This window comes from Podarcis cretensis (genome assembly GCF_951804945.1).
Source record: "Podarcis cretensis genome assembly, chromosome: 7".
Classification (NCBI taxonomy): Eukaryota; Metazoa; Chordata; class Lepidosauria; order Squamata; family Lacertidae; genus Podarcis; species Podarcis cretensis.
The window spans coordinates 24,460,568-24,483,217 of record NC_137176.1 but is presented as its reverse complement, the minus strand read 5'-3'; the positions used below and the strand labels follow the sequence as shown (position 1 = coordinate 24,483,217).

The 22,650-nt window shown below is 44.0% G+C and overlaps 1 protein-coding gene across 7 annotated transcripts in view; it reads left to right on the top strand.

Annotated features, from left to right (window-relative positions):
- Nucleotides 1-22,650, top strand: part of PIGN (phosphatidylinositol glycan anchor biosynthesis class N) — a 92,138-nt gene that overhangs the window by 33,322 nt on the left and 36,166 nt on the right. For all 7 annotated transcript variants that reach the window (XM_079984929.1, XM_079984927.1, XM_079984924.1 and 4 more), the window contains 7 exons: nt 1,205-1,283; nt 2,827-3,006; nt 7,182-7,321; nt 8,539-8,638; nt 8,879-8,971; nt 12,135-12,226; nt 13,524-13,638. In XM_079984929.1, coding sequence (XP_079841055.1) covers nt 1,205-1,283; nt 2,827-3,006; nt 7,182-7,321; nt 8,539-8,638; nt 8,879-8,971; nt 12,135-12,226; nt 13,524-13,638 — 799 coding nt within the window. The remainder of the gene's footprint in view (nt 1-1,204; nt 1,284-2,826; nt 3,007-7,181; nt 7,322-8,538; nt 8,639-8,878; nt 8,972-12,134; nt 12,227-13,523; nt 13,639-22,650) is intronic.

Below are 22,650 nucleotides of genomic sequence, written 5' to 3'. Positions count from 1 at the left end.
CGTATCCTTTGGGATATTGTTGTTTAGTCGTCAAGTCATGTTCGACTCTTCGTGACCCCACGGACCAGAGCACGCCAGGCACTTCTGTCTTCCACTGCCTCCTGCAGTTTGGTCAAACTCATGCTGGTAGCTTCGAAAACCCTGTCCAACCATCTCATCCTCTGTTGTCCCCTTCTCCTTGTCCCCTCCATCTTTCCCAACATCAGGGTCTTTTCCAGGGAGTCTTCTCTTTCTCATGAGGTGGCCAAAGTCTTGGAGCCTCAGCGTCAGGATCTGTCCTTCCAGCGAGCACTCAGGGCTGATTTCTTTAATAATGGATAGGTTTGATCTTCTTGCAGTCCATGGGACTCTCAAGAGTCTCCTCCACCACCATAATTCAAAAGCATCAATTCTTCGGCGATCAGCCTTCTTTATGGTCCAGCTTTCACTCTTCCATACATCACTACTGGGAAAACCATAGCTTTTACTATACGGACCTTTGTTGGCAAGGTGATATCTCTACTTTTTAAGATGCTGTCTAGGTTTGTCATTGCTTTTCTATCCTTTGGGATACGTACGCGGCAAACCCGGAAGTATTTTTCCGGGTTTCGCCCAGCGCATGCGCAGAAGCGCTTTACCGCACCACGCGCGTGTGCAGAAGCGGTCCCTCTGGTTGCGAAAACCTCAGGATCTGACCAGAGCTCCGGAACAGATCCTGTCTGCAACCGGCGGTACGACTGTGCAGATGAGTATTGCGGATTCAGAAGCTTGGCAATTACTAAGATTTCCTCCCCCAGCCAACCTGAATAAAAAGAAGATGAAGCTGTTCTTCTCTAACACCCTATCTAATATATCCTTTACACTGCATAACTTGCTGCTCTCTTTAGCGGATCCCCTCGGGTTCCATGGTTTTCTCCAGACGCAATAAATCTCCTTGCGTTCTGTGGCGCTTCGTAACCTAAAAACTCTCCAGGGAAAATACAGCATTTTTTTCTTAAAAAAAGTTTGCACTGGTCCCTTATAGACATGCTTTTAACCAAGATGGCAATCTATCGATGAGGGCATTGTGTGTGTGTGTTTTAAAAAGTAACAATCACAGCTTTTATAGAGCAAAACAGATAGAACACTATATTGCAAGAAGTTTGCCCGCTCTTATCCTTCCATCCTCAAAAGAGAAATAGAACTGAGACTAAAATAAAATAAAATTCCTCTCTCTTGTGCACAGAGCTCTCTCTGAATCGGAACAGATTGACATTCTTAGAAAAGCAAGGACTTTTATTCATCATGGGAAATATGAGGAAGCGGTAAGTGAACAGAAACTGTCCCTTCCATCTTCCCTTAGTCTTCTGTGTGGTATTTTAGCGAACTGTTAAAGAGATAGGGAAACAATTTTCAAACTGAGGGCCGCATTTCCCTCTGAGTAAACTTCTGAGGGGGACGTGGCTGGCGCTGTGGGTTAAACCACAGAGCCTAGGACTTGCCGATCAAAAGGTCAGCGGTTCGAATCCCCGCGACGGGGTGAGCTCCCGTTGCTGTGTTCCAGCTCCTGCCCACATAGGAGTTCGAAAGCACAGCAGTACAAGTAGATAAATAGGTACCGCTCCGGAGGGAAGGTAAACGGCGTTTCCATGCGCTGTTTTGGTTCGCCAGAAGCAGCTTAGTCATTCTGGCCACATGACCCAGAAGCTGTATGCCGGCTCCCTTGGTCAATAAAGCAAGATGAGCGCCGCAACTCCAGAGTCGGTCACGACTGGACCTAATGGTCGGGGGTCCCTTTACATTTAAACTTCCGAGGTCAGCTTGCTGGTGGCTAGGCAGCGACAGATGCAAGAGTGGCCCCTTTTTAAAAACCGTTTTTTAATACAATAGGCCAGTTTCTTCAAATGTCCTGCTATATTTTCCATCCATACAAGCAAGACGTGTCACTGGAGTCCAAGGACACGTTCCAGCCAGGCAAAAACAGTCAAGTGGGGTCCAAAGCAGTGCTGATGAGGGGAGAAAGGGTGTGGCTAGGGAGACGTTGTGCCCTTTGGAGAGTCCCAAGGGCCAGATAGAGATATCTAGACCAGTGTTTCCCAACCTTGTGCCTCCAGCTGTTTTTGAACTACAACTCCCATCATCCCTGACTAGCAAGACCAGTGGCAAGGGATGATGGGAATTGTAGTCCAAAAACAGCTGGAGGCACAAGGTTGGGAAACACTGATCTAGACTAGAGGGTCAAATTTGACCCATGGGGCCTGAGGCTCCCCCTCCCCACCTTATCTGGGCCTTCCTTCCTTCCCCTATTGCTATCTAGTGGTAGAATGTTTACATTTGATGTAACAGGGACACGGGTGGCGCTGTGGTCTAAACCACCGAGCCTCTTGGGCTTGCCAATCAGAAGGTCAGCGGTTCGAATCCCCGCAACGGGGTGAGCTCCCATTACTCTGTCCCAGCTCCTGCCAACCTAGCAGTTCAAAAGCATACCAGTGCAAGTAGATAAATAGGTACTGCTGCAGCGTGAAGGTAAACACCGTTTCTGTACACTCTGGTTTCCGTCACGGTGTTTTGTTGCGCCAGAAGTGGTTTAGTCATGCTGGCCACATGACCCAGAAAACTGTCTGTGGACAAACGCCAGCTCCCTTGGTCTGAAATGAGATGAGCGCCGCAACCCCATAGTCTCCTTTGACTGAACTTAACTGTCCAGGGGTCCTTTACCTTTTACATTTGATGTTTACATTTTCTTTTTCAATTCATTTCTAAGTTTCATCACTGGTAGTTGGGTTTGTCTGTGAAAGTTGGGTTTGAGCCCAGTTGTGAGTCAGTCTTGAGAGCAAGAGGGTTATAATGGTTGTTTCCTTTCTATAGGTTTCTCTTTGCAGCAAGCTGATTCGCCTTGCTTTGGAAGGACTCTCATATTACCATACGTACGACAGGTTTTTCCTGGGCTTCAGTGTCACCATGGGTTTTGTGGGCTGGACACTTTATGTCATTTTGATTATTACAAAGATGCATACTGATCTGACGAGGAGTATTGCGAATAAAGAGGTAAGTTCAGCTCTGCCACTTCTGGGGTCTGCCTGCTTAATAATAATAATAATAATAATAGTAATAATTTACTTATACCCCACCCATCTGGCCGGGCCTCTCTAGCCACTCTGGGCAGCTTCCAACAGGATATTAAAAACACAAAAACACATCAAACATTAAAAACATCCCTAAACAGGGCTGCTTTCAGATGTCTTCTAAAAGTCAAATAGTTGTTTATCTCCTTGACATATGAATGGAGGGCATTCCACAGGGCAGGTGCCACTACCAAGAAGGCCCTCAGACTGCTTCTTGCAGTGAGGGAACCGCCAGAAGGCCGTCAGAGCTGAACCTCAGTGTCTGGACTGAACAATGGGCTTGGAGACACCCCTTCAGGTATACTGGGCTGAGGCTGTTTATGGCATTTTCTGTAGCATGTTAACTCAGTGTCTGGCTTGGCAGGCTTACACAGGTATTGTTATTTACATTTATATCTTGCACTTTCACCCGAGTAGAGCTGAGAGTGGCAAAAAACCCCCCAAAAAACAAGTGTCAAGGGGGGGGGGATTCTTAAAAACAGTGCCGGATCAACCAGTGTTTTCCCAGCATTTATTCATCTGCAATAAATGTTAAACCAAGGTTAAGGAGAAGGGGGCTACCTCTTTCTCATACATCTGACACAAAAATAATCTTATGACACGTTTCCTGGTATCTCATGTGTTAGGTTTCCAAGGGGTTGCTCATGCGCAAGCAGGGCAAACGTCTGTCTACCTGGCTGGCTGCTAATGTAAACTTTATCTGTCCGGAGAGCCACTCACCCGTGGCCGCCTCAATCGCTGGCAGAATCCGTGAGTGGGCATTTCTTAAACTTCTTCCAGCAAAGAAGCTCCTTGACGCCCAGTCTCCGCCTTCCCTCTCTGCACGAAAGCCTTCTGCGCAGAGAGGGCGTGGGCAGCGGAGGACCCCTTCCTTCCCCGGCAAGGAGTCGTGGGACTGCCTCGCCACATCCGACTCCTGCACCCCCTCTCCACTGGAGCTGCGTTTATTCTCTTCCCCAGAAGAGGAGCTGCTTCTCCCGATCCCTGGGGGCTCTCTATAATCCCTCTGGCTTTTGCTCTCTCCCTCCGGCACTGATGGCAGTTCCCTGACATCATGCGTCTATTTAAATAGGAAGGAAAAAAGGTTTTCTCTGACAAGTGATCAAACACATATGCACAGTTGAAAAGATGAACCGAGAGCAAAGACGTTATGCTGTGGAAAAATTAAACCTCTGAAAACCTTTCATTGTGAAAGGATTTGCTTTGTTTGTTGACACGAATGAAGATCGCTGTTTTCTTAGCATTTCCCAATAAATTCATGTGAGCAGAGTCCTGACCTTTTGCAAAGTACAGTGTAAGATGAGATAAGCTGGGCTGATTAATTATTCTAAATAATTCAAAGAATACTTAGAGACAAAATGTTTCATACCTTGTGTTTAGTCTCAAATATCCTCTCCCCGTACGATTCTGAAGAATATTTAAAGATGTAATTTTAGAGCTCTGAATTTCCGGAGGTGTTTGAGAGTATTACATATTACATCTCTAAATATTTTTAAGCATCTGAGAGTAAATTATTTAAACTGTTCGAATTGCTTTTTAAACAATGGGGTTCGTATGCCTTGGAGCTCACGAGAGCAAATTGGATTTTTTAAAAAAGGTGCCATACCACTTCTCACTACTTATAATTATATCCTACCTTTTTTTCAAAGAATTTGAGGTAGAATATGTGGCTTCCCTGTTTTTATCCTCACAACAGCCCTGTGAGGTAGGTTAGGCTAAGATGTGGTCATTGGCCAAAGATCACCTCGTGCACTTTATGGAATGAATGGGAGATTCGAACTGTGGTCTCCATAGTCTTGGGTCTGACACTCTAACCACCAAGCTACACTGATTCCTTAGAACATGTGTATGCCTTCATTTCCCCACAGATGAATCCTGGTAGAGTTTATATTTCTGGGTGTATATGGGTGTAATTTCACAAACAAGTGTCTTATTTTTTTTAATCTGCATTGTTCGGCAGGGGGAATAATATGTACATATATAGGAAATTTCCTAGGACAGGCATAGGCAAACTCAGTCCTCCAGATGTTTTGGGACTACAACTTCCATCATCCCCAACCACTGGTCCTGTTAGCTAGGGATGATGGGAGTTGTAGTCCCAAAACATATGGAGGGCTGAGTTTGCCTATGCCTGCCAAGCATAACATTAGAGATAGTAAAAGGTAGATGTTGGATTTTTCTGTGCTCTTTCCTCATATATATTGTGCCTGTTTGTATCTGCCTAGCATTGTTTTTCAAATCAGCATAAGAAATTCCCATATTATTGGTATATACAGTCATACATGGGTTGTCGAACTCCCTGGAACTTAGACGTTTTGGCTCGCATATGCTGCAAACCCGGAAGTGATTGTTCTGGTTTGTGAACGTTCTTTTGGAACCCGAACATCTGACAGGGCTTCCGCAGCTTCTGATTGGCTACAGGAGCTTCCTGCAGCCGATCAGAAGCCGCGATTTGGTTTTTGAACATTTTGGAAGTTGAATGGACATCCAGAACGGATTTCATTCAACTTCCAAGGTACGACTGTATTCTCATTTAGGTAGATTTGAATCTTCAGTGATATAAATCCTTAATGGAAGAAATGTTTTTTAGAAACTTAAGTTTCCTTAAAGTTATTTACACAGATGCTGGTTTTTGTGATTTGTGGAATGTTTTGATTTACAAGTGCACTGCCAGAATAACTACTAAAAATTAATTTGTTCAAAGAGAAGGAATTCATTCTCTCTCCCCCACCCCCAACTCCCTCTCTCTGATCATGATCCCGCAAAGCTGTATATTCGGTCTGTCCCATGAATTTTGTCGAGGAAAGTGTATATGTCAGATAAATGCATGCTTCTTCTACAGATTGGAGTAGGCCTTTCAGAGAGCAGAGCTCCATATACGCAATACACAATACTCTTGCTCCTGTAAGGATGGAACTAGACATTGCAAGACAAGAACACTTCTGAAAATGGCAACCTTATATAGAGTTCGCCTCCTCCCTAGGGTATATAAGTGAAACTTGGCAGTGTCCCTTTGTTATCACAGTGTCACTGTTGGATTGTAACACTGATTGGAAAGCCTAGCTAGGCAGATTAGCCTGTGAGCAAGCTGTGTGCTGATGCATGCAGCTCAAGCGATCCTCGCTTGGCTCCTGCCTTCCTTGAGCAGCAAAACAAAACCACGAGTTGCGGCCGGCTTAGCAATTACATCTGAACCAAAACCTGTGGTCTGCTTCTTCTCAACAAACCTCGAGCAGGAAGCCGGGGTTTGTTTTTCTGCTCTAGGAAGGTCAGGAGCAAAGCGCAGGGTGCTTGAGCTGTGTACATGAGTACACAGTGTCTTCACAGAATAATTTCCCTCACTATGCTTTGAAGCAAGAGTTTACAACTGAGCATGGCAACTGTTTCCCCCTGATTCTGTTCTGTATTGTCGGTGGTTGCTGATGATGCGAGAGATAGGGAAGACAGGGAAATGCATGGCTTGGAGATGTCAGGACACAATGGCATTTCATTATGTAGTTACGGAGTTGGCTAATTCAACATGACACCCCCTCCCCTTTATGATAGTATCTAGTTCCATCCTGGGACGCGGGTGGTGCTGTGGGTTAAACGACAGAGCCTAGGACTTGCCGATCAGAAGGTCAGCGGTTCGAATCCCCGCGACGGGGTGAGCTCCTGTTGCTCGGTCCCTGCTCCTGCCAACTTAGCAGTTGGAAAGAACGTTAAAGTGCAAGTAGATAAATAGGTACCACTCCGGCGGGAAGGTAAACGGCGTTTCTGTGCACTGCTCTGGTTCGCCAGAAGTGGCTTAGTCATGCTGGACACATGACCCGGAAGCTGTACACTGGCTCCCTCGGCCAATAAAGCGAGATGAGCGCCGCAACCCCAGAGTCGGTCACAACTGGACCTAATGGTCTGGGGCCCCTTTACCTTTTTAGTTCCATCCTAAGAACTTTTTGATTTGGGCTTTCTGTGAACTAACCCGCTTGTTGAAATTTTGCTTTGTCTGCCTTGCATTGCAAAAGCTGGCATACATTTTGCAGTAGTTTAATCTGAAACATTAAAATAAAATATTTGCAATGTTAAAGTAATATTTACAAGTATCTGTTTTATTTTCAGAGATCTGGTTGTCTTTTCCAGTATATGTTTCTCGCTGTCGGGGTGTTAATCACCATTTTCCTGCTCATTCAAAGCTTGCCTTGGACTTATTACATATATTGTCTGTTACCAGTCCCGATATGGTACGCAGTTTTGAAAGAGTAAGTTTTTTAAAAGGAGGGGTGGGAGGTAGGGAATCTGTATGGCTGCATTTGAAGTTGATCAAGAGGAAGCAAAAAGGCAAAGAAAGCTTTGGAACGGATGAGTAATACCTTCTAAAGTGGCCTGATATCTATCTATCTATCTATCTATCTATCTATCTATCTATCTATCTATCTAAAGTATAATTCTGCTCCCAAGAAATATTGCAAAATGGTTTACCAAGGAAATCAAACAACAAGATTAAATCATATGGCATATAAAGCAAAGCGGGGGGGGGGGGGGGCAGATAAAACATCAGAACTCGTGTGATACAACTTTCAGTCGTACAGTACCCACCCAAATTCTACATTCACTAACACTTTCAATCACTTCAAGTTAATGTACACTAGCAAGTTCCTATTCCCTCACTCTCAGCCTGAAAACCTGCACAGGAAAAATTAAAGTCTTGCAATACTCATGCGCCATCCACACAAAAAATATAAGCGTGATTACGCTACTGATGAGCAAGTTCTTTTAATATGGCAGAAGGTAGTTGAATAACACGATCCCCTGCTTTCTGAGCAGCAAATTATCCGATGTGTGCTTTTTTATTTTTGATTGGGTAAATTGTTCTGTAGACTCTATGCAATAAAATTTCATTGGCATTGTTATTTATGGTTGTTTTTTGTGTGTGGCTCCTGCTGTGCAGTGAACCATATTAGGTAGGCTAGTACAATATGTATTGATTGTGGACAGAGTAGCAGTTCATTGTCAGAAGTGCCAACATTTCGTTTCATTTGGTATTCCGCCTTCATGGAATAGTTGAGGGAAAGGGCAAACTGGGCATTTGAACTTTGTGTAGCGGGAGAGGATGAAGGAAGTGTTGTGTTTGGACTCTGAGTGAGCGATAGGAAAGTCTGCAGAATTTAATTCTGCTCTCTAGCTATTGAAGGCACCCCTCTGATCCAGGCTACATATGATGTCTTTCGTCTTTCTAAGTTCACTGTCTTGTACACTGATGTATACAAAGCAGAAACTTGTGCCACACAAAATTTGAACTGGCCCAAAGTAGATAATTCAAGTCATGTCGGTAAATAGTTATTCTCTCGTTTCATGCTGCACTGGAAACTGCTGTTTCCAGTTCATAGGCATTGAGGGTCCTTGTTAGGTGACAATCTTTATGTACTTTCTGATCTGATAAAAAATAATAAGTGCCTAATGTAATCTTTTCATACAGATACCCAGTTATTCAGAGCCTGGTCGCATCTTTCGTGAACTTTCAGCCAGCTCAGCTTGCTGGATTCTTACTCGTTTGCACCCTGGGAATTGAAATATTAGTAAGTGATACACCTAATTATTGATTTTCATTAATTAGCTTCCATTACTTCATTGGAAACCTTTTTTTTTAAGAAAAAATATATCATACATTTAAACTATAATGAAAAGGATGAATATAGAAAATGTTTTGAGAAATTGAAACTGGGCTATGAATATATTATTTGGGATATTATTTGTTTGAGGAGAATGTCAGCCTTGCTAACATGTCTGTATCTCTCTCCCTCCATTTCGAAATCTAGGTTTTCTCATTTTTCTATCGCTCTTCCCTCAGTTTTGGCCTGATTATCTTTTCCATGTGGCCATTGGTTACTCAGCAATGGAACCAAGCAAAGGTATTTAATGTGCGGAGAGATTCTGATTCTTTTACTTATTTAAGATATTTTTATCCCACTCTTCAGCCGAAAAGCATCTCAGGGTGGCTTATAGATCCGAAAAACATGAGACGGTCCTTTACCTTAGGCTTGCAATCGAAAAGCCATGATCTAAAAGTGGGGAGGGATGGGGGGAGAGAATGAGGATGGAGAAAAACAAGCAAATTCAGGCACCAATTCTTAAAAGTTGCACAATTCTCGTAGCAGCCAGCTGGTCATTACACAAAATCCATGTGGCTCCTAAGTCCCTTTCTGCTTTAATGTCACAGAGCTTTAAATACATTCTTGAGAATGGGGTTGAAAGGCTTCTCTAATTTCAGGTTTAAGGTGCTGGTTTTAACCTTTAAAGCCCTATACGGCCTAGGACCCTCGTACCTACGGGACCGCCTCTCCTGGTATGTCCCACGGAGGAACTTACGGTCTTCAAACAAAAACATCTTGGAGGTCCCAGGCCACAGAGAGGTTAGGCTGGCCTCAACCAGAGCCAGGGCTTTTTCGGCCGTGGCCCCGATCTGGTGGAACGCTCTGTCACAAGAGACTAGGGCCCTGCGGGACCTGACATCTTTCCGCAGGGCCTGCAAGACAGAGCTGTTCCACCAGGCCTTTGGCCAGGGCACAGCCTGACTCCCTCCTTTGGCAATCTTCACAGAACTCTAGCCCAATGGTTGCCATTAATCTGATTTGAACTGATTTTATAATGAAATGATTTTAGAATGTTGTATCATTTTATTGTTGTTAGCTGCTCTGAGCCCGGCTTTGGCTGGGGAGGGCGGGATATAAATTAATAATAATAATAATAATAATAATAATAATAATAATGGCTGTGTGGCAGGTCAGTGGGAAAGTCACTTCACCCCACAATTGCGTATCTGAAGAGTGATTAGTTTTGCCTTTTATCACACTTCTTAACCATACAATTCAAGGGTGAACTGCAGCTTTATTCACATTTTGACCAGAAAGCGGCTTAGTCATGCTGGCCACATGACCCGAAAGCTGTACGCCGGCTCCCTCGGACAGTAAAGCGAGATGAGCGTCACAACCCCAGAGTCGGTCACGACTGGACCTAATGGTCAGGGGTCCCTTTACCTTTACGCTTTGGTAATCCTCAAATATAGAAACCTAGGGTACTGACTTACCTTGTAGTTTATATGGTGCCGGCCCAGGACCTCTTTCCACTAGAGAAAGCAGAAAAGGTTGCCACCACCCGCCTTGCTGCCTCTACCCTCTTCTGCTGCTGCCCACCCACTGCAGCCCACTCATGGCGGATGGTGGCAGGCACACAGCAGACGAGGAAGTCACCAACAAACACAGGAGGGCTGTCAGGAAACCTGAGTAGAAGCCCACTCCAGATCTTTCCCTGCGCAGCCCAGGAAGGCCAGGAACTGAGCAGGTGGGGCCATTATGCAGTGGGGCACTGGGGGATGATTTGCATCCACCTCCATCGTTCTGCCCGGACACTGAGATCCAGCACCGAGGGCCTTCTGGTGGTTCCCTCATTGCGAGAAGCAAAGCTACAGGGAACCAGGCAGAGGGCCTTCTCTTTTTTTATATATAATTATTTTTTATTCAATTTCCAATATGCATTCCATCCATGTTTAACATCCACTTCTAACATATACATCTTTTAGACTTCCCTCAGCCTGTCTGACAATTTTCCATATTATCACAATTACTCACATATCTTAAATTTATATTGCGCTTTAACAATCTTAATCTCATATCTTTTAAGCAACATTTCTATCAATCATTTTCACAGAGCTTCTTGAAAGCCAACAAGCATTAATTGCTCCTCACATACATTTTTGATATACTCTGTAAATTTATTCCAGTCATCGGTGAATCTCTGATCGCGTTGGTTCCGAATTTTCCCCGTTAATTTATCCATTTCTGCATATTCCATCAGTTTCATTCTCCATTCTTCCCTCGTCGGCATTTCTTCCTGTTTCCATTTCTGGGCCATCAAAATTCTAGCTGCCGTCACTGCATACCTAAATAGCTTCACATCCTTCTTTTTAATTTCATTCCCTAATATTCCTAATAAAAATGCTTCTGGTTTCTTAACAAAAGTATATTTCAACATTTTCTTCATCTCATTATAAAGCATTTCCCAGAAACCTTTTACTTTCTTACACTCCCACCACATGTGATAAAATGTTCCTTCTTTTTCCTGACATTTCCAACACTTATTACTGACTTTATACATCTTACCAAGTTTCACTGGTGTTACATACCATCTATACATTATTTTCATAACATTTTCTTTTATTGTAGTGCGTGCAGTGAATTTCATTCCTTCTTTCCACAATTTTATCCACTCATCAAATTGTATATTATAACCAAAATCTTTGGCCCACTGAATCATAACTGATTTTACTTCTTCGTCCTTTGTATGCCACTCAAGTAATAATTTATACATTTTTGATAAAATTTTAACATCACTATTCAAGATTTCTTGATGAAATCTAAATTTCTTTTCCTGAAAACCTCTTTCTGACATCTCTTTTTTGAACATTGCATTCAACTGAAAATAGTGCAACCAATCATTCACATTTTCTGGCAGAGGGCCTTCTCGGTAGTGGCGCCCTCCCTGTGGAACACCCTCCCACCAGATGTCAAAAAGAAAAATAACTACCAAACTTTTAGAAGACATCTGAAGGCAACCCTGTTTAGGGAAGCTTTTAATGTTTAATAGGTTATTGTATTTTAGTGTTTTGTTGGAAGCCACCCAGAGTGGCTGGGGAAACCCAGCCAGATGGGCGGGGTATAAATAATATATTATTATTATTATTATTATTATTATTATTATTATTATTATTATTATTCAGTCCCTAGCTGCTGTCCCTGCTTTCAACTACTGCTTTCAGTCCAATGCCTGAACATGCCCTGAGTGCGAAATGCAACCTTTCACCTAAAGCTTGCGATGGATAACTCTTTAATGACGTGTGAGGCAGAAGGTTGCATTTGGTGCAGGCATATTTTTATTGAGGATTCGGAGACCTCCAAATGGCAATTTTGACATGACCTCACCTGAACCCTGCTGTTTCCACTTCGTATTTCAGTTCCCATAATTAGTTTTATTTGCACACGTGACTCATTTATTTGGTGTTTCTTTTCATTGCTGTAGAACATCGTGTTAAGCTGGATTCTTTCGTGTTTGGTTCTGGCAGTCTTCCCCTTGATGCCTGTTGTAGGAAGAAAGTCAAGCTTCTCTCTAGTGTAAGAGCACAAATAAAATTATTCTGAGCCTCCTTTGGCATGCACAGATTTCATTTTCATTGGGCGGGGAATATATTGTTGGAAACGTATCACCACTATTGTTGAATTCCAGAATTTAAATAAGGTAATTGTGGAGGAAATTCATGGGGTTTTTTTTTTTTTGTTTTTTTCAATGAGGTTTGTTATTGAAAACTTAATTTTTGGAGCACTGCTCTCCTCTTTGCTGGAGAAAGGCATCCTAGAGTGGTTTCTCTCTATAAATGTATCCCTCCTTGGGGGAAATCCTATCCTCGTTTCAGTCTTTTTTCAGAATAGAGTTAGGTATTTCTAATAGCTCCTACTAGTTGTAGAGCTATGAGCTCTATGGAAACCTTTCCCCCCCTTTCTCTACTTCCCTGCCATGAAGAGGGAAAGCCACTGAAACAGCATTGTTGGGGACTGCCTTCTGGGTCCTGGGAGCAGAGGGGAAGAACAGAAGTTAGAGGCCTGCAATCACAGTGTTGGTGACATGGTTTGCAGGCTCTTCTCTGCAAACAGAGGGACCGAAGTGCCCGCAAGTGGACTTGGGACCTGGTAGAGTTAGGAGATGCAGTCATTCACTGAGAAAGGAACCAATGTTTATACAACTTCCTTGCTTAGTTACTGGAAGGTCTGGAGGAGACTCTTGAGAGTCCCATGGACTGCAAGAAGATCAAACCTCTCCATTCTGAAGGAAATCAGCCCTGAGTGCTCACTGGTAGGACAGATTGTGAAGCTGAGGCTCCAGTACTTTGGCCACCTCATGAGAAGAGAAGACTCCCTGGAGAAGACCCTGATGTTGGGAAAGATGGAGGGCACAAGGAGAAGGGGACGACAGAGGACGAGATGGTTGGACAGTGTTCTCGAAGCTACCAGCATGAGTCTGACCAAGCTGCGGGGGGCAGTGGAGGACAGGAGTGTCTGGCGTTCTCTGGTCCATGGGGTCACGAAGAGTCAGACACGACTAAACGACTAAACAACAACAACAACAAAATTCTTCCTCTGTAAATTACCAAGTTAGTGGCTTTTTAAAGTTTTGGCACAATACGGGAAATTGTGAAGTTATGGTGAAACAGAGTCTTGTGAAAGGGAAGGAAGACATCGTCAAAACTTCTTGACTCTGTCTTCCTCCTAGTTCCCAAAAGCTTAGATTAATGTTTTATGCGTGTTGTATAGTTGCCCTTCAGTAACATGATTTCAACTTCATGAAAATTATTCCTAAAGCTATATATTCTTTAAAAAAAACCACACAACCTCACAAATGTCTTATATTTTACAGAACCACAGCAGGGTTGCTGATTCTGTTGATGGCTTCATCTTACCTGGTGACATGTCTCTGGAAACAGAAAAAGAAACACATGCCTTGGAAAGAACTCACAATATACCTCTTTCAGGTCAGTGACTTCTGTAAACATGAATTATTGAGAAGTGTAACTTTCATTTATGCAGTCACTATTTTTTAAAAAATCAGTTCTGCGTATTCTTCTGGGTCAGGTTACCTTTTACCACGGGTTTCTCCACTGATTTGATATTTCTTAAGGCACTTGTTGTGATTGGCCACAACACAGCACCTCCAAGGAGCAAGCAGAAGTCCAAATGTGTTTCTCTAATCTGTTGTGAATGGTTAGGTTTGCTGAAGGGAGCCTGCGTCATGACAAACCATGAATTTGCATTTTTGGCCCATTTCTCTGCTATACCCAAACCATTATCTCCTAGTCTGCATTTAACACTAGGTCAGCGGTTGTGGTTTGTTCCCTCTGTGTGCTATTAATAGGTGGAATAGTCCACACCTATAGGAACCAATCCATGCATGGGTCTGACAGTATCTTGCACATGCTTTTGTGATAGTCTGAGGGCTGACTGCCATCCTTCTTTTCGGGATTTTGTAAAAACGTTTCAAAAGTGTGTGGAGCATCTGTTCAGCTCATTGTGACCGTGTGGGTAAAAGTGGCTTTTTAAAATAATAATAAAAAAGCTCCAGGAAGTGTCTTAAGATTATTACGTGCAGCCCTTTCCTGGGCAATTGTACATTGGTACCTCGGGTTAAGTACTTAATTTGTTCTGGAGGTCTGTTCTTAACCTGAAACTGTTCTTAACCTGAATCACCACTTTAGCTACTGGGGCCTCCTGCTGCTGCCGCGCCGCCGGAGCACGATTTCTGCTCTCATCCTGAAGCAAAGTTCTTAACCCGAGGTACTATTTCTGGGTTAGCGGAGTCTGTAACCTGAAGCATCTGTAACCTGAAGCATAGGTAACCCGAGGTACCACTGTACAGAGAAGCAAAACAGTTCTGGTACTGCTGCAGAAGGAAGCCAGAGATCTTAACTGGGAAACATAGTTTTCCTGGTGCTTTTCTTCCCTTTCCCCCAATTTCTGGAGCAGGAGATGCAGCAGCAGTTGGAAGGCGTTCATGAAGGTGGAGTTAGGCATTTGTATTGGGGAGGTATCTTGAAGCTTGGGGGGAGGGGTGGGTTGGAGGAACAGTCAGACCTTGTCGTGGCCCCATTCTAACTCGAATTGGCTCAGAATAAGCCTAACGGTTCCATGATTTTGGGGGGCGGGTAGATTGGTTTCCATTACTATTACTTACCGGGGATATATTTCAAAGCTGCATTGAAAATGCTTTTTGGAGGGAAGCGCAAACAAAACTTTTCAAAGTTACTCGCACAGATAATAAATAAAACCAATGCAGTCCTCTTTTCTTTCTCCAATTTTTCTCGTGTCTGCTTGTTTTGTAAAAAAAAAACTTAAAATATTTCCTCTTTGTCCTTCGTGCCAAGAATTCAGGACAAAGATGGTCGTGCAGGGCTGGCACTGGTGGCATGGGGGGGGGAGGAGAAGATAAAGAACATCCTTGGCTTATGGCCCCAAACCACTTTGTCAAAATAGGTTAAGCTTCATCATTATATAGAGAGTATATTTGCTGAGTATCTGTTGTGTATTATGAAACCAGGTCATTTCAGAATGTAAACCTAGTGTTTTTGCTTAGGCATGAGATGCCATTGAAACTTCCTCCATGAGAATATACACATATCCACTTTCTCTTTAAGTTCTCTTTTTCTTTTCTTAGTAGACTCAAAGAACTCCCCTCTTATGTTTTAAGTATGCGCGACCTCTAAAACGTAAACGAAGATACCCATAAAATAGTGCAAGCATTCTGGGGAACAGAGGAGAAATTGTCCCACTGATAGATCAGGCCCTATCCACTGTAGATCTATGAACTGTGTACAACCCAGTGTCACACACTGGGACACACTTTTTCTCGTCATGCCAATAGGCTCAGCCCACTTTGCAGTGATAGGAGAAAGGGCCTTTTCTGCTGTGGTGCCTCGACTGTGAAATTCCCTCTCCCTGAAGGTGTGGATGGGATAAATTAGTTGATACTGTCGTTTCGGGGGTTTTCCCCCTGCCCCCTGTACTGCTGTAATTTTTTAATGGTTGGTTTTCTGTTGTATTTTATTACTTTATACTGGGAATGTAGTATATTGGAAACTGGCCTGAGTTTGCTGTGTGAAGAAGGATGCTCTAGAAATCCGATAAATAAATAGCAAAACACCAAAATTCTCAGCATCAGCATGCCTGCACTTACCTGAAATTAAGTGCCTTTGAACTTGACGGTGCTTGTTTCTGACTGCACAGGCTCAATTTGTATACTGAGCTTTAGCAAAAGTTCAGCCAGACGAGATGCAAACTTTGGTGTTTAATTAAAAATGCAAACCGTCTTGCAAAGAAAAATTAATATTTAAACTGCTAGCTTGAAGTAGAAACCCCATCAAAGAAAAGGAAGGGAGCATCCAGCCTCTATTTGCTTATTTTATCCTTCTTCTTTTTTTGACTTCTGCTAATCTGTCACATGCAGATATAAAAGCATTGCTATTTCCTGATTCACTTGCTGGAGTAAAGTGAGTCCTACAGTTATCTTGATGTACTGGCAGAAAGCGTCATTCCTTCTGCTCTGGAAAAAATCCCAGAGCTATACTTCCCTTTTATCACACCCATATGAAAATAAGAAGACTGGCTTATACCTTAACACTGATGCTGTAAGATTACTGCAACAATGTGTGTGAAGCACTTAAGCACTTAGGAAAGGCGCTCTATTAGAAATATTTAATTATTTCCAGTTGGAGATTATGCATAAATCGGAGCTACTGTCAACATATTTCTCATGAATTCTGTTAGAAAATTTTGAAGTGTGGCTCATCACAGGGTTGAAAATGTTCCAGTTCCAGTGGATTGCACATTAATTGTTGCTACCCAGTGTACATATAAAAAGAAAATCTGCTGTAGGCTGGCTCTAAAGGTAAAGGTAAAGGTACCCCTGCCCGTACGGGCCAGTCGTGTCCGACTCTGGGGTTGTGCGCCCATCTCGCTTAAGAGGCCGGGGGCCAGCGCTGTCCGGAGACACTTCCGGGTCACGTGGCCAGCGTGATGAAGCTGCAGCTGGCGAGCAGGCACCAGCGCAGCACACGGAAACGCCGTTTACCTTCCGCTATAAAGCGGTACCTATTTATCTACTTGCACTTAGGGGTGCTTTCGAACTGCTAAGTGGGCAGGAGCTGGGACTGAACGACGGGAACTCACCCCTCCACGGGATTCGAACCGCCGACCATACGATCGGCAAGTCCTAGGCGCTGAGGTTTTACCCACAGTGCCACACGCGCTATTAGGTTGGCTCTAATAGGTACTAAATATAATGTTTCAAAACATAGTAGTTCTCGGCAAGAGTTTAATTTCTCCCCAAAGCATGTTCTTCTTTACCACTAGATGTCACTGCAAATGTGGCATTGATGGAAGAATTAAGGAGCTAAACTGATTAAGATAAAAAGCAAAATAGATTGCAACCATGTAATTTGCCACAACCTTGTAATGAAAGTCACCTTTTTACTTTCTTTGAAATACTTCGCTTTATCCTTGCCCCAAACCCCCCCCCCCCCGTTTTCCTCTCTCTTCGTGACCTGAGTTGGCTCAGACTGATTTGGCATGCTGGCTTTGCCACAAAACAAACCTCTAGGAATGAAAACAGTTCAAATGACACCCACAAAGAATCCAAATGGGTTTCCAACCGAGCCATCTCCGGGGGAATTTTATTTGGCTACAGTAAATAAGGACCGTAAATTAGGAGTCAATAACTTCCTATAAGAGAATTGTGATTAAGTTGTATAACCTTTTAAAGGAAAGCAGTCCTACCCTCAGGATTAATGTTTGCAAATCCATCTTCAGTTTAGCTAATATAATAAACTGTGTTTAGACTCATCTTTTCGCTGTTTGATGCATGCCTTGGCTAAATGCTAAACTGAGTCCATTGTAGTGTAAAAGGTAAAGGTAAAGGGACCCCTGAGTGTTAGGTCCAGTCATGGCCGACTCTGGGGTTTCAGCGCTCATCTTGCTTTATTGGCTGAGGGAGCCGGCGTACAGCTTCCGGGTCATGTTCCCAGCATGACTAAGCCACTTCTGGCGAACCAGAGCAGCGCACGGAAACACGGTTTACCTTCCCGCCAGAGTGGTACCTATTTATCTACAGTGGTACCTCAGGTTAAGAACTTGATTCGTTCTGGAGGTCCATTCTTAACCTGAAACTGTTCTTAACCTGAGGTACCACTTTAGCTAATGGGGCCTCTCGCTGCCACCGTAATCTGGGGAACCAGGTTCGCGTCCCCGCTCCTCCACATGCAGCTGCTGGGTGACCTTGGGCCAGTCACACTTCTCTGAAGTCTCTCAGCCCCACTCACCTCACAGAGTGTTTGTTGTGGGGGAGGAAGGGAAAGGAGATTGTTAGCCGCTTGGAGACTCCTTAAAGGCAGTGAAAGGCGGGATATCAAATCCAAACTCTTCTTCTTCTTCTTCTTCACCGTGTGATTTCTGTTCTCATCCTGAAGCAATGTTCTTAACCCGAGGTACTATTTCTGGGTTAGCGGAGTCTGTAACCTGAAGCGTATGTAACCCGAGGTACCACTGTACTTGCACTTTGATGGGCTTTTGAACTTCTAGGTTGGCAGGAGCAGGGGACGAGCAATGGGAGCTCACCCCATCGCTGGGATTCGAACCGCCAAACTTCTGATCGGCAAGCCCTAGGCTCTGTGGTTTAGACCACAGCGCCACCCACGTCCCTTATTGTAGTGTAAAGCCACAGTCAAATTGGGGTCTGGCTTTGGCTAAATTATCTGGAAGCTCTCAGGTGGGAACGCTCTCCTTATCCTGTTTGTTGCATTAAGAACCTTTAAAGAGCTCCCTCAGCTGACAGTATGGTGCATGAGGTTAACACTCCCAAGGAATGAAGGAATATGATGAGCTGGACAGCCACGACAGCTGTAAGATGGCAGGTTTTAGTTGTGAATGAGAAGGGAAGCTGCCTCTGTTTATCTCCACGTCAAGGCCATTTCACACACTGCACAGTAGTAGCAAGCTATCAGGAATTTTTTATGTTATCGCTGCCAAACAAAATCAAGAGCTGCTTGAGGGGCACATGTACTTGTGTGGCAGATACACTTGTAAACGTTTATTCACTGTTTAAATGAACATTCAAAACATCTTGGGGCATTGGTGCCACTCCCTGGGCCCTGGGTGCCTGAGCACCCACAAAGTTCCCCATGAAGGGGCCGGGCACCCACAGATTTTCATGCCAGGGCTATGCACGCTGCATGGCACCCATGGCTTCAGGAAACCACTGTCACGGGGCCAAGTTGGCACTCCTTTTTGGAATATTCTAGAAACACTCCTGTCTTGGTGTATACCTAGTATGTCATGTGCAAAGTGGTCCTACGTTTGCTGAAAGAAGCAAAAGCCTTTGTGAGCTGTTGACTTCCCTCCCCACAACCCCAATGCAATTTAGTTAGCTTTGGTATTTGGAAACTCTGAAAAATTCAAATTCTGCAGAGATAATTACATCTAACTTAAACATTAATCCTATGCCATTTTCCTGGGTTCTTGAATGAGCCCGAAACACGACTACCAAGCCGTTTCTGTGAAGCCAAATAAATAGACTTTTATTTAATTGTTTGCATTAATCAGGCTGCACAAAATCATACTACTTCATATTCTACATTTTGTTTCATTTTTTCACTCACAACACCTATCTCTCTTGAGCTCTGTGAAGCTTCTCAAATATATTCCTTAAGAAAGAAAGAAAGAAAGAAAGAAAGAAAGAAAGAAAGAAAAAGAAAATAAAGAGAGAGAGAACCCAATAAAATGGCAAACTTCAGTGAGTTTTTTTTTGTTGGTACCAACATAGAACACAAATACTGTTGAAAGAACAGCCTTGATCAGCCTAAAACAGGACTGTTTTGGCTTCCACACAGCATTCCCACCCCACCCTCAGTGTGTATAGTACATTTTCATAATAGAAAAGATAAATTTAATGTTGCTCTTTATGTTTGCAGAGCAAACAGATCCACCCCAGCTTCCATCTTTTTGTGGTGTTGCTGAATAAACATGTTTGGGAACAACTGAGTACAGATGCCTTCCAGGTTGGAATTACCTGGGTACATTTTTTGTGTTACATATTTAAATGTATCTAGCCTAGTAACATTTAAATATGTAACACAAAAAATGTACCCAGGTAATTCCAACCTGGAAGGCATCTGTACTCAGTTGTTCCCAAACATGTTTATTCAGCAACACCACAAAAAGATGGAAGATTTAAATGTATCTAGCCTAGTAAGGGGACGCAGGTGGCGCTGTGGGTTAAAGCCTCAGCGCCTAGGGCTTGCCGATCGAAAGGTCGGCAGTTCGAATCCCTGCGGCGGGGTGCGCTCCCACTGCTCCGTCCCAGCGCCTGCCAACCTAGCAGTTCGAAAGCACCTCCGGGTGCAAGTAGATAAATAGGGACCACTTACCAGCGGGAAGGTAAACGGCGTTTCCGTGTGCGGCTCTGGCTCTGGCTCTGGCTCTGGCCAGAGCAGCGATGTCACGCTGGCCACGTGACCCGGAAGTGTCTCCGGACAGCGCTGGCCCCCGGCCTCTTAAGTGAGATGGGCGCACAACCCCAGAGTCTGTCAAGACTGGCCCGTACGGGCAGGGGTACCTTTACCTTTACCTTAGCCTAGTAAACTCTTCATATTGACTTCTTCCTTTCCTTATTGGCTGTTATGGGTGAGGTCTGCCATGTAAAAAAAAAGGCCTAGTGAAGCCTTCATTTTATTACTGGATTCTTCCAGCCTCCCCTCCACGGTGCCTTTAAATATTTGCCTGTTCCCAAATATTAGCTGCTATTTTCTAAAACTAGATTTAACTGATTTCCTTCTGCTGTACTTGAGGGCATTTATTGGGAATTCCTTATAATGAACAGCTCTGTTGCTGTGAAGATGGAACAAAAGAAAGCAAGCATGGTGGCTGCTGTTGTGTGCAACTTTTATAGAAATGAGCGAAATAGAAAATTGATTCAAAATATTTGGGAAGGGCTTTGTTGGCTGATGCTTGGTGACAACACAGACCCACCACCTGGAATTCCCTCCCTTGGGTTATTTGTGAGGAAGAGATCGTAATGGCCTTTAAATGCCTCTTGAAGACTTATACATTTACCTGAGCTTTCCTGGACTCTGACTCTTAATTCTCTGTTGTGTACACTGCTCAGTTTTATTTGTAATCTATAGTTTATATTTACAGTGGTAGCTCCGTGTTATCCTTTCAAGGCTTTATTATCGGTACAAAAACATTCACAGTGCAGAACGTCTCAATTCCATGTCTTGCTCAGTCACTAGCAGAATCTGGGAGCGGGCTGTCCTTAAACTTTCCCCAGCAGAGCAGTCTTTTGACCCCCATCCTATGCCTCCCCTCTCTGCGCGTAAACCGACTGCGCAGAAAGGGCGTGGGCAAAGGGGGGCCTGCCTCCCCCCCGCTTTGCTCAGGCTTGGTGTTGCGGCTCTCTCTAGCATCCTCCAAGCCCTGCATCCCTTCCCCACTGGAGGCGTGGCTTCCATCCTACCCGGAGGAAGAGCTGCTTCTCACGATTCTTCGGAGGCTCCCTGTAACCCAACTGCCCTTCCACCTCTCACCTCTGAGCTGAGCTTATTTATACCCCGTCCCCATCTGGCTGGGTTTCCCCAGCCACTCTGGGCAGCTTCCAACAAAACACTAAAATACAATAACCTATTAAACATTAAAAGCTTCCCTAAACAGGGCTGCCTTTAGATGTCTTCTAAAAGTTTGGTAGTTATTTTTCTCTTTGACATCTGGTGGGAGGGCGTTCCACAGGGTGGGTGCCACTACTGAGAAGGCCCTCTGCCTGGTTCCCTGTAACTTGGCTTCTCGCAGTGAGGGAACCGCCAGAAGGCCCACGGAGCTGGACCTCAGTGTCCAGGCACCACTTTAGCTAATGGAGCACCACTTTAGCTAATGGAGCCTCCTCCTGCTGCTGCTGCCGCGCTGCCAGAGCACGATTTCTGTTCTCATCCTGAGGCAAAGTTCTTAACCTGAAGCACTATTTCTGGGTTAGCGAAGTCTGTAACCTGAAGCTTATGTAACCTGAAGTGTATGTAACCTGAGGTACCACTGTACTACAAACTTCATCTGATGTCCCTGAGTTCTAGTATTATGAGACAGGAAGAAATACTTCACTCTGTCCACTTCATATATTAGATACACCTTTATCATGTCCCTTCTTACTTGTTTCCTCTCTGTACTGAAAAGCCCTGATTTGTGTAAGGGCATTACAATGAGTGTGAGTTTTATCTCACGCTTGTTTGTATAGAATTAAATTTGCTGTTTTACTGCCCACACACCCAATTTGGAGAGGCCCTTTTGGAGTGCCTTGTCTTATCCACTCCAAACAGTTCGGTATTACCAGTTTCAGTTCCCTATAGACTCCAGTGAACAGGCAAATGTGGGGCGTAGGTTTGCTGCTCTACCCATACGGCCATCCAGCTGCAAAGTAAGGACGAAGTTGGAAATAACTTCAGTTCTTCTGTAATAAAACTTGATTGATAGACAAACATATAGTGGAACAGCAGGATAACTCTGGCTAGTTACTCAGTTTGTCACCCTGCGAGGTGTGCACCCAAACCTCCGAACCAAAAATTTTAAAGTGCTTCACACATGGCTTCCTTCCGTGAAGCATCTCATATGGGGTGCAATTTACACTAGACTGGTACCTCCTGTTATACACGTAACGGAAAAACGAAAGAGCTTCGGCCCAAAAAGGATTGGGCAGCCCCGAATCATTTTGCATATAGAATGAGCTTGCCATCTCGACGAATTTCACAGCGAGATTTAGCAAACACCACCTTAAAACCCTGATGATCAAGCTGGGAAACACTCAACAAATTGTCCTGAATATCAGGCGCATACAGGACATTCTTAATTGTTGCATTCAGGCTCTTTAAGAACACAGTTCCCTTAGCCTCACTCGTGAGAACTGTCCCATCTGCTTGATGAATTTCTTTCTCTTGCTTCTCAAGCTGAACAAAGAGATC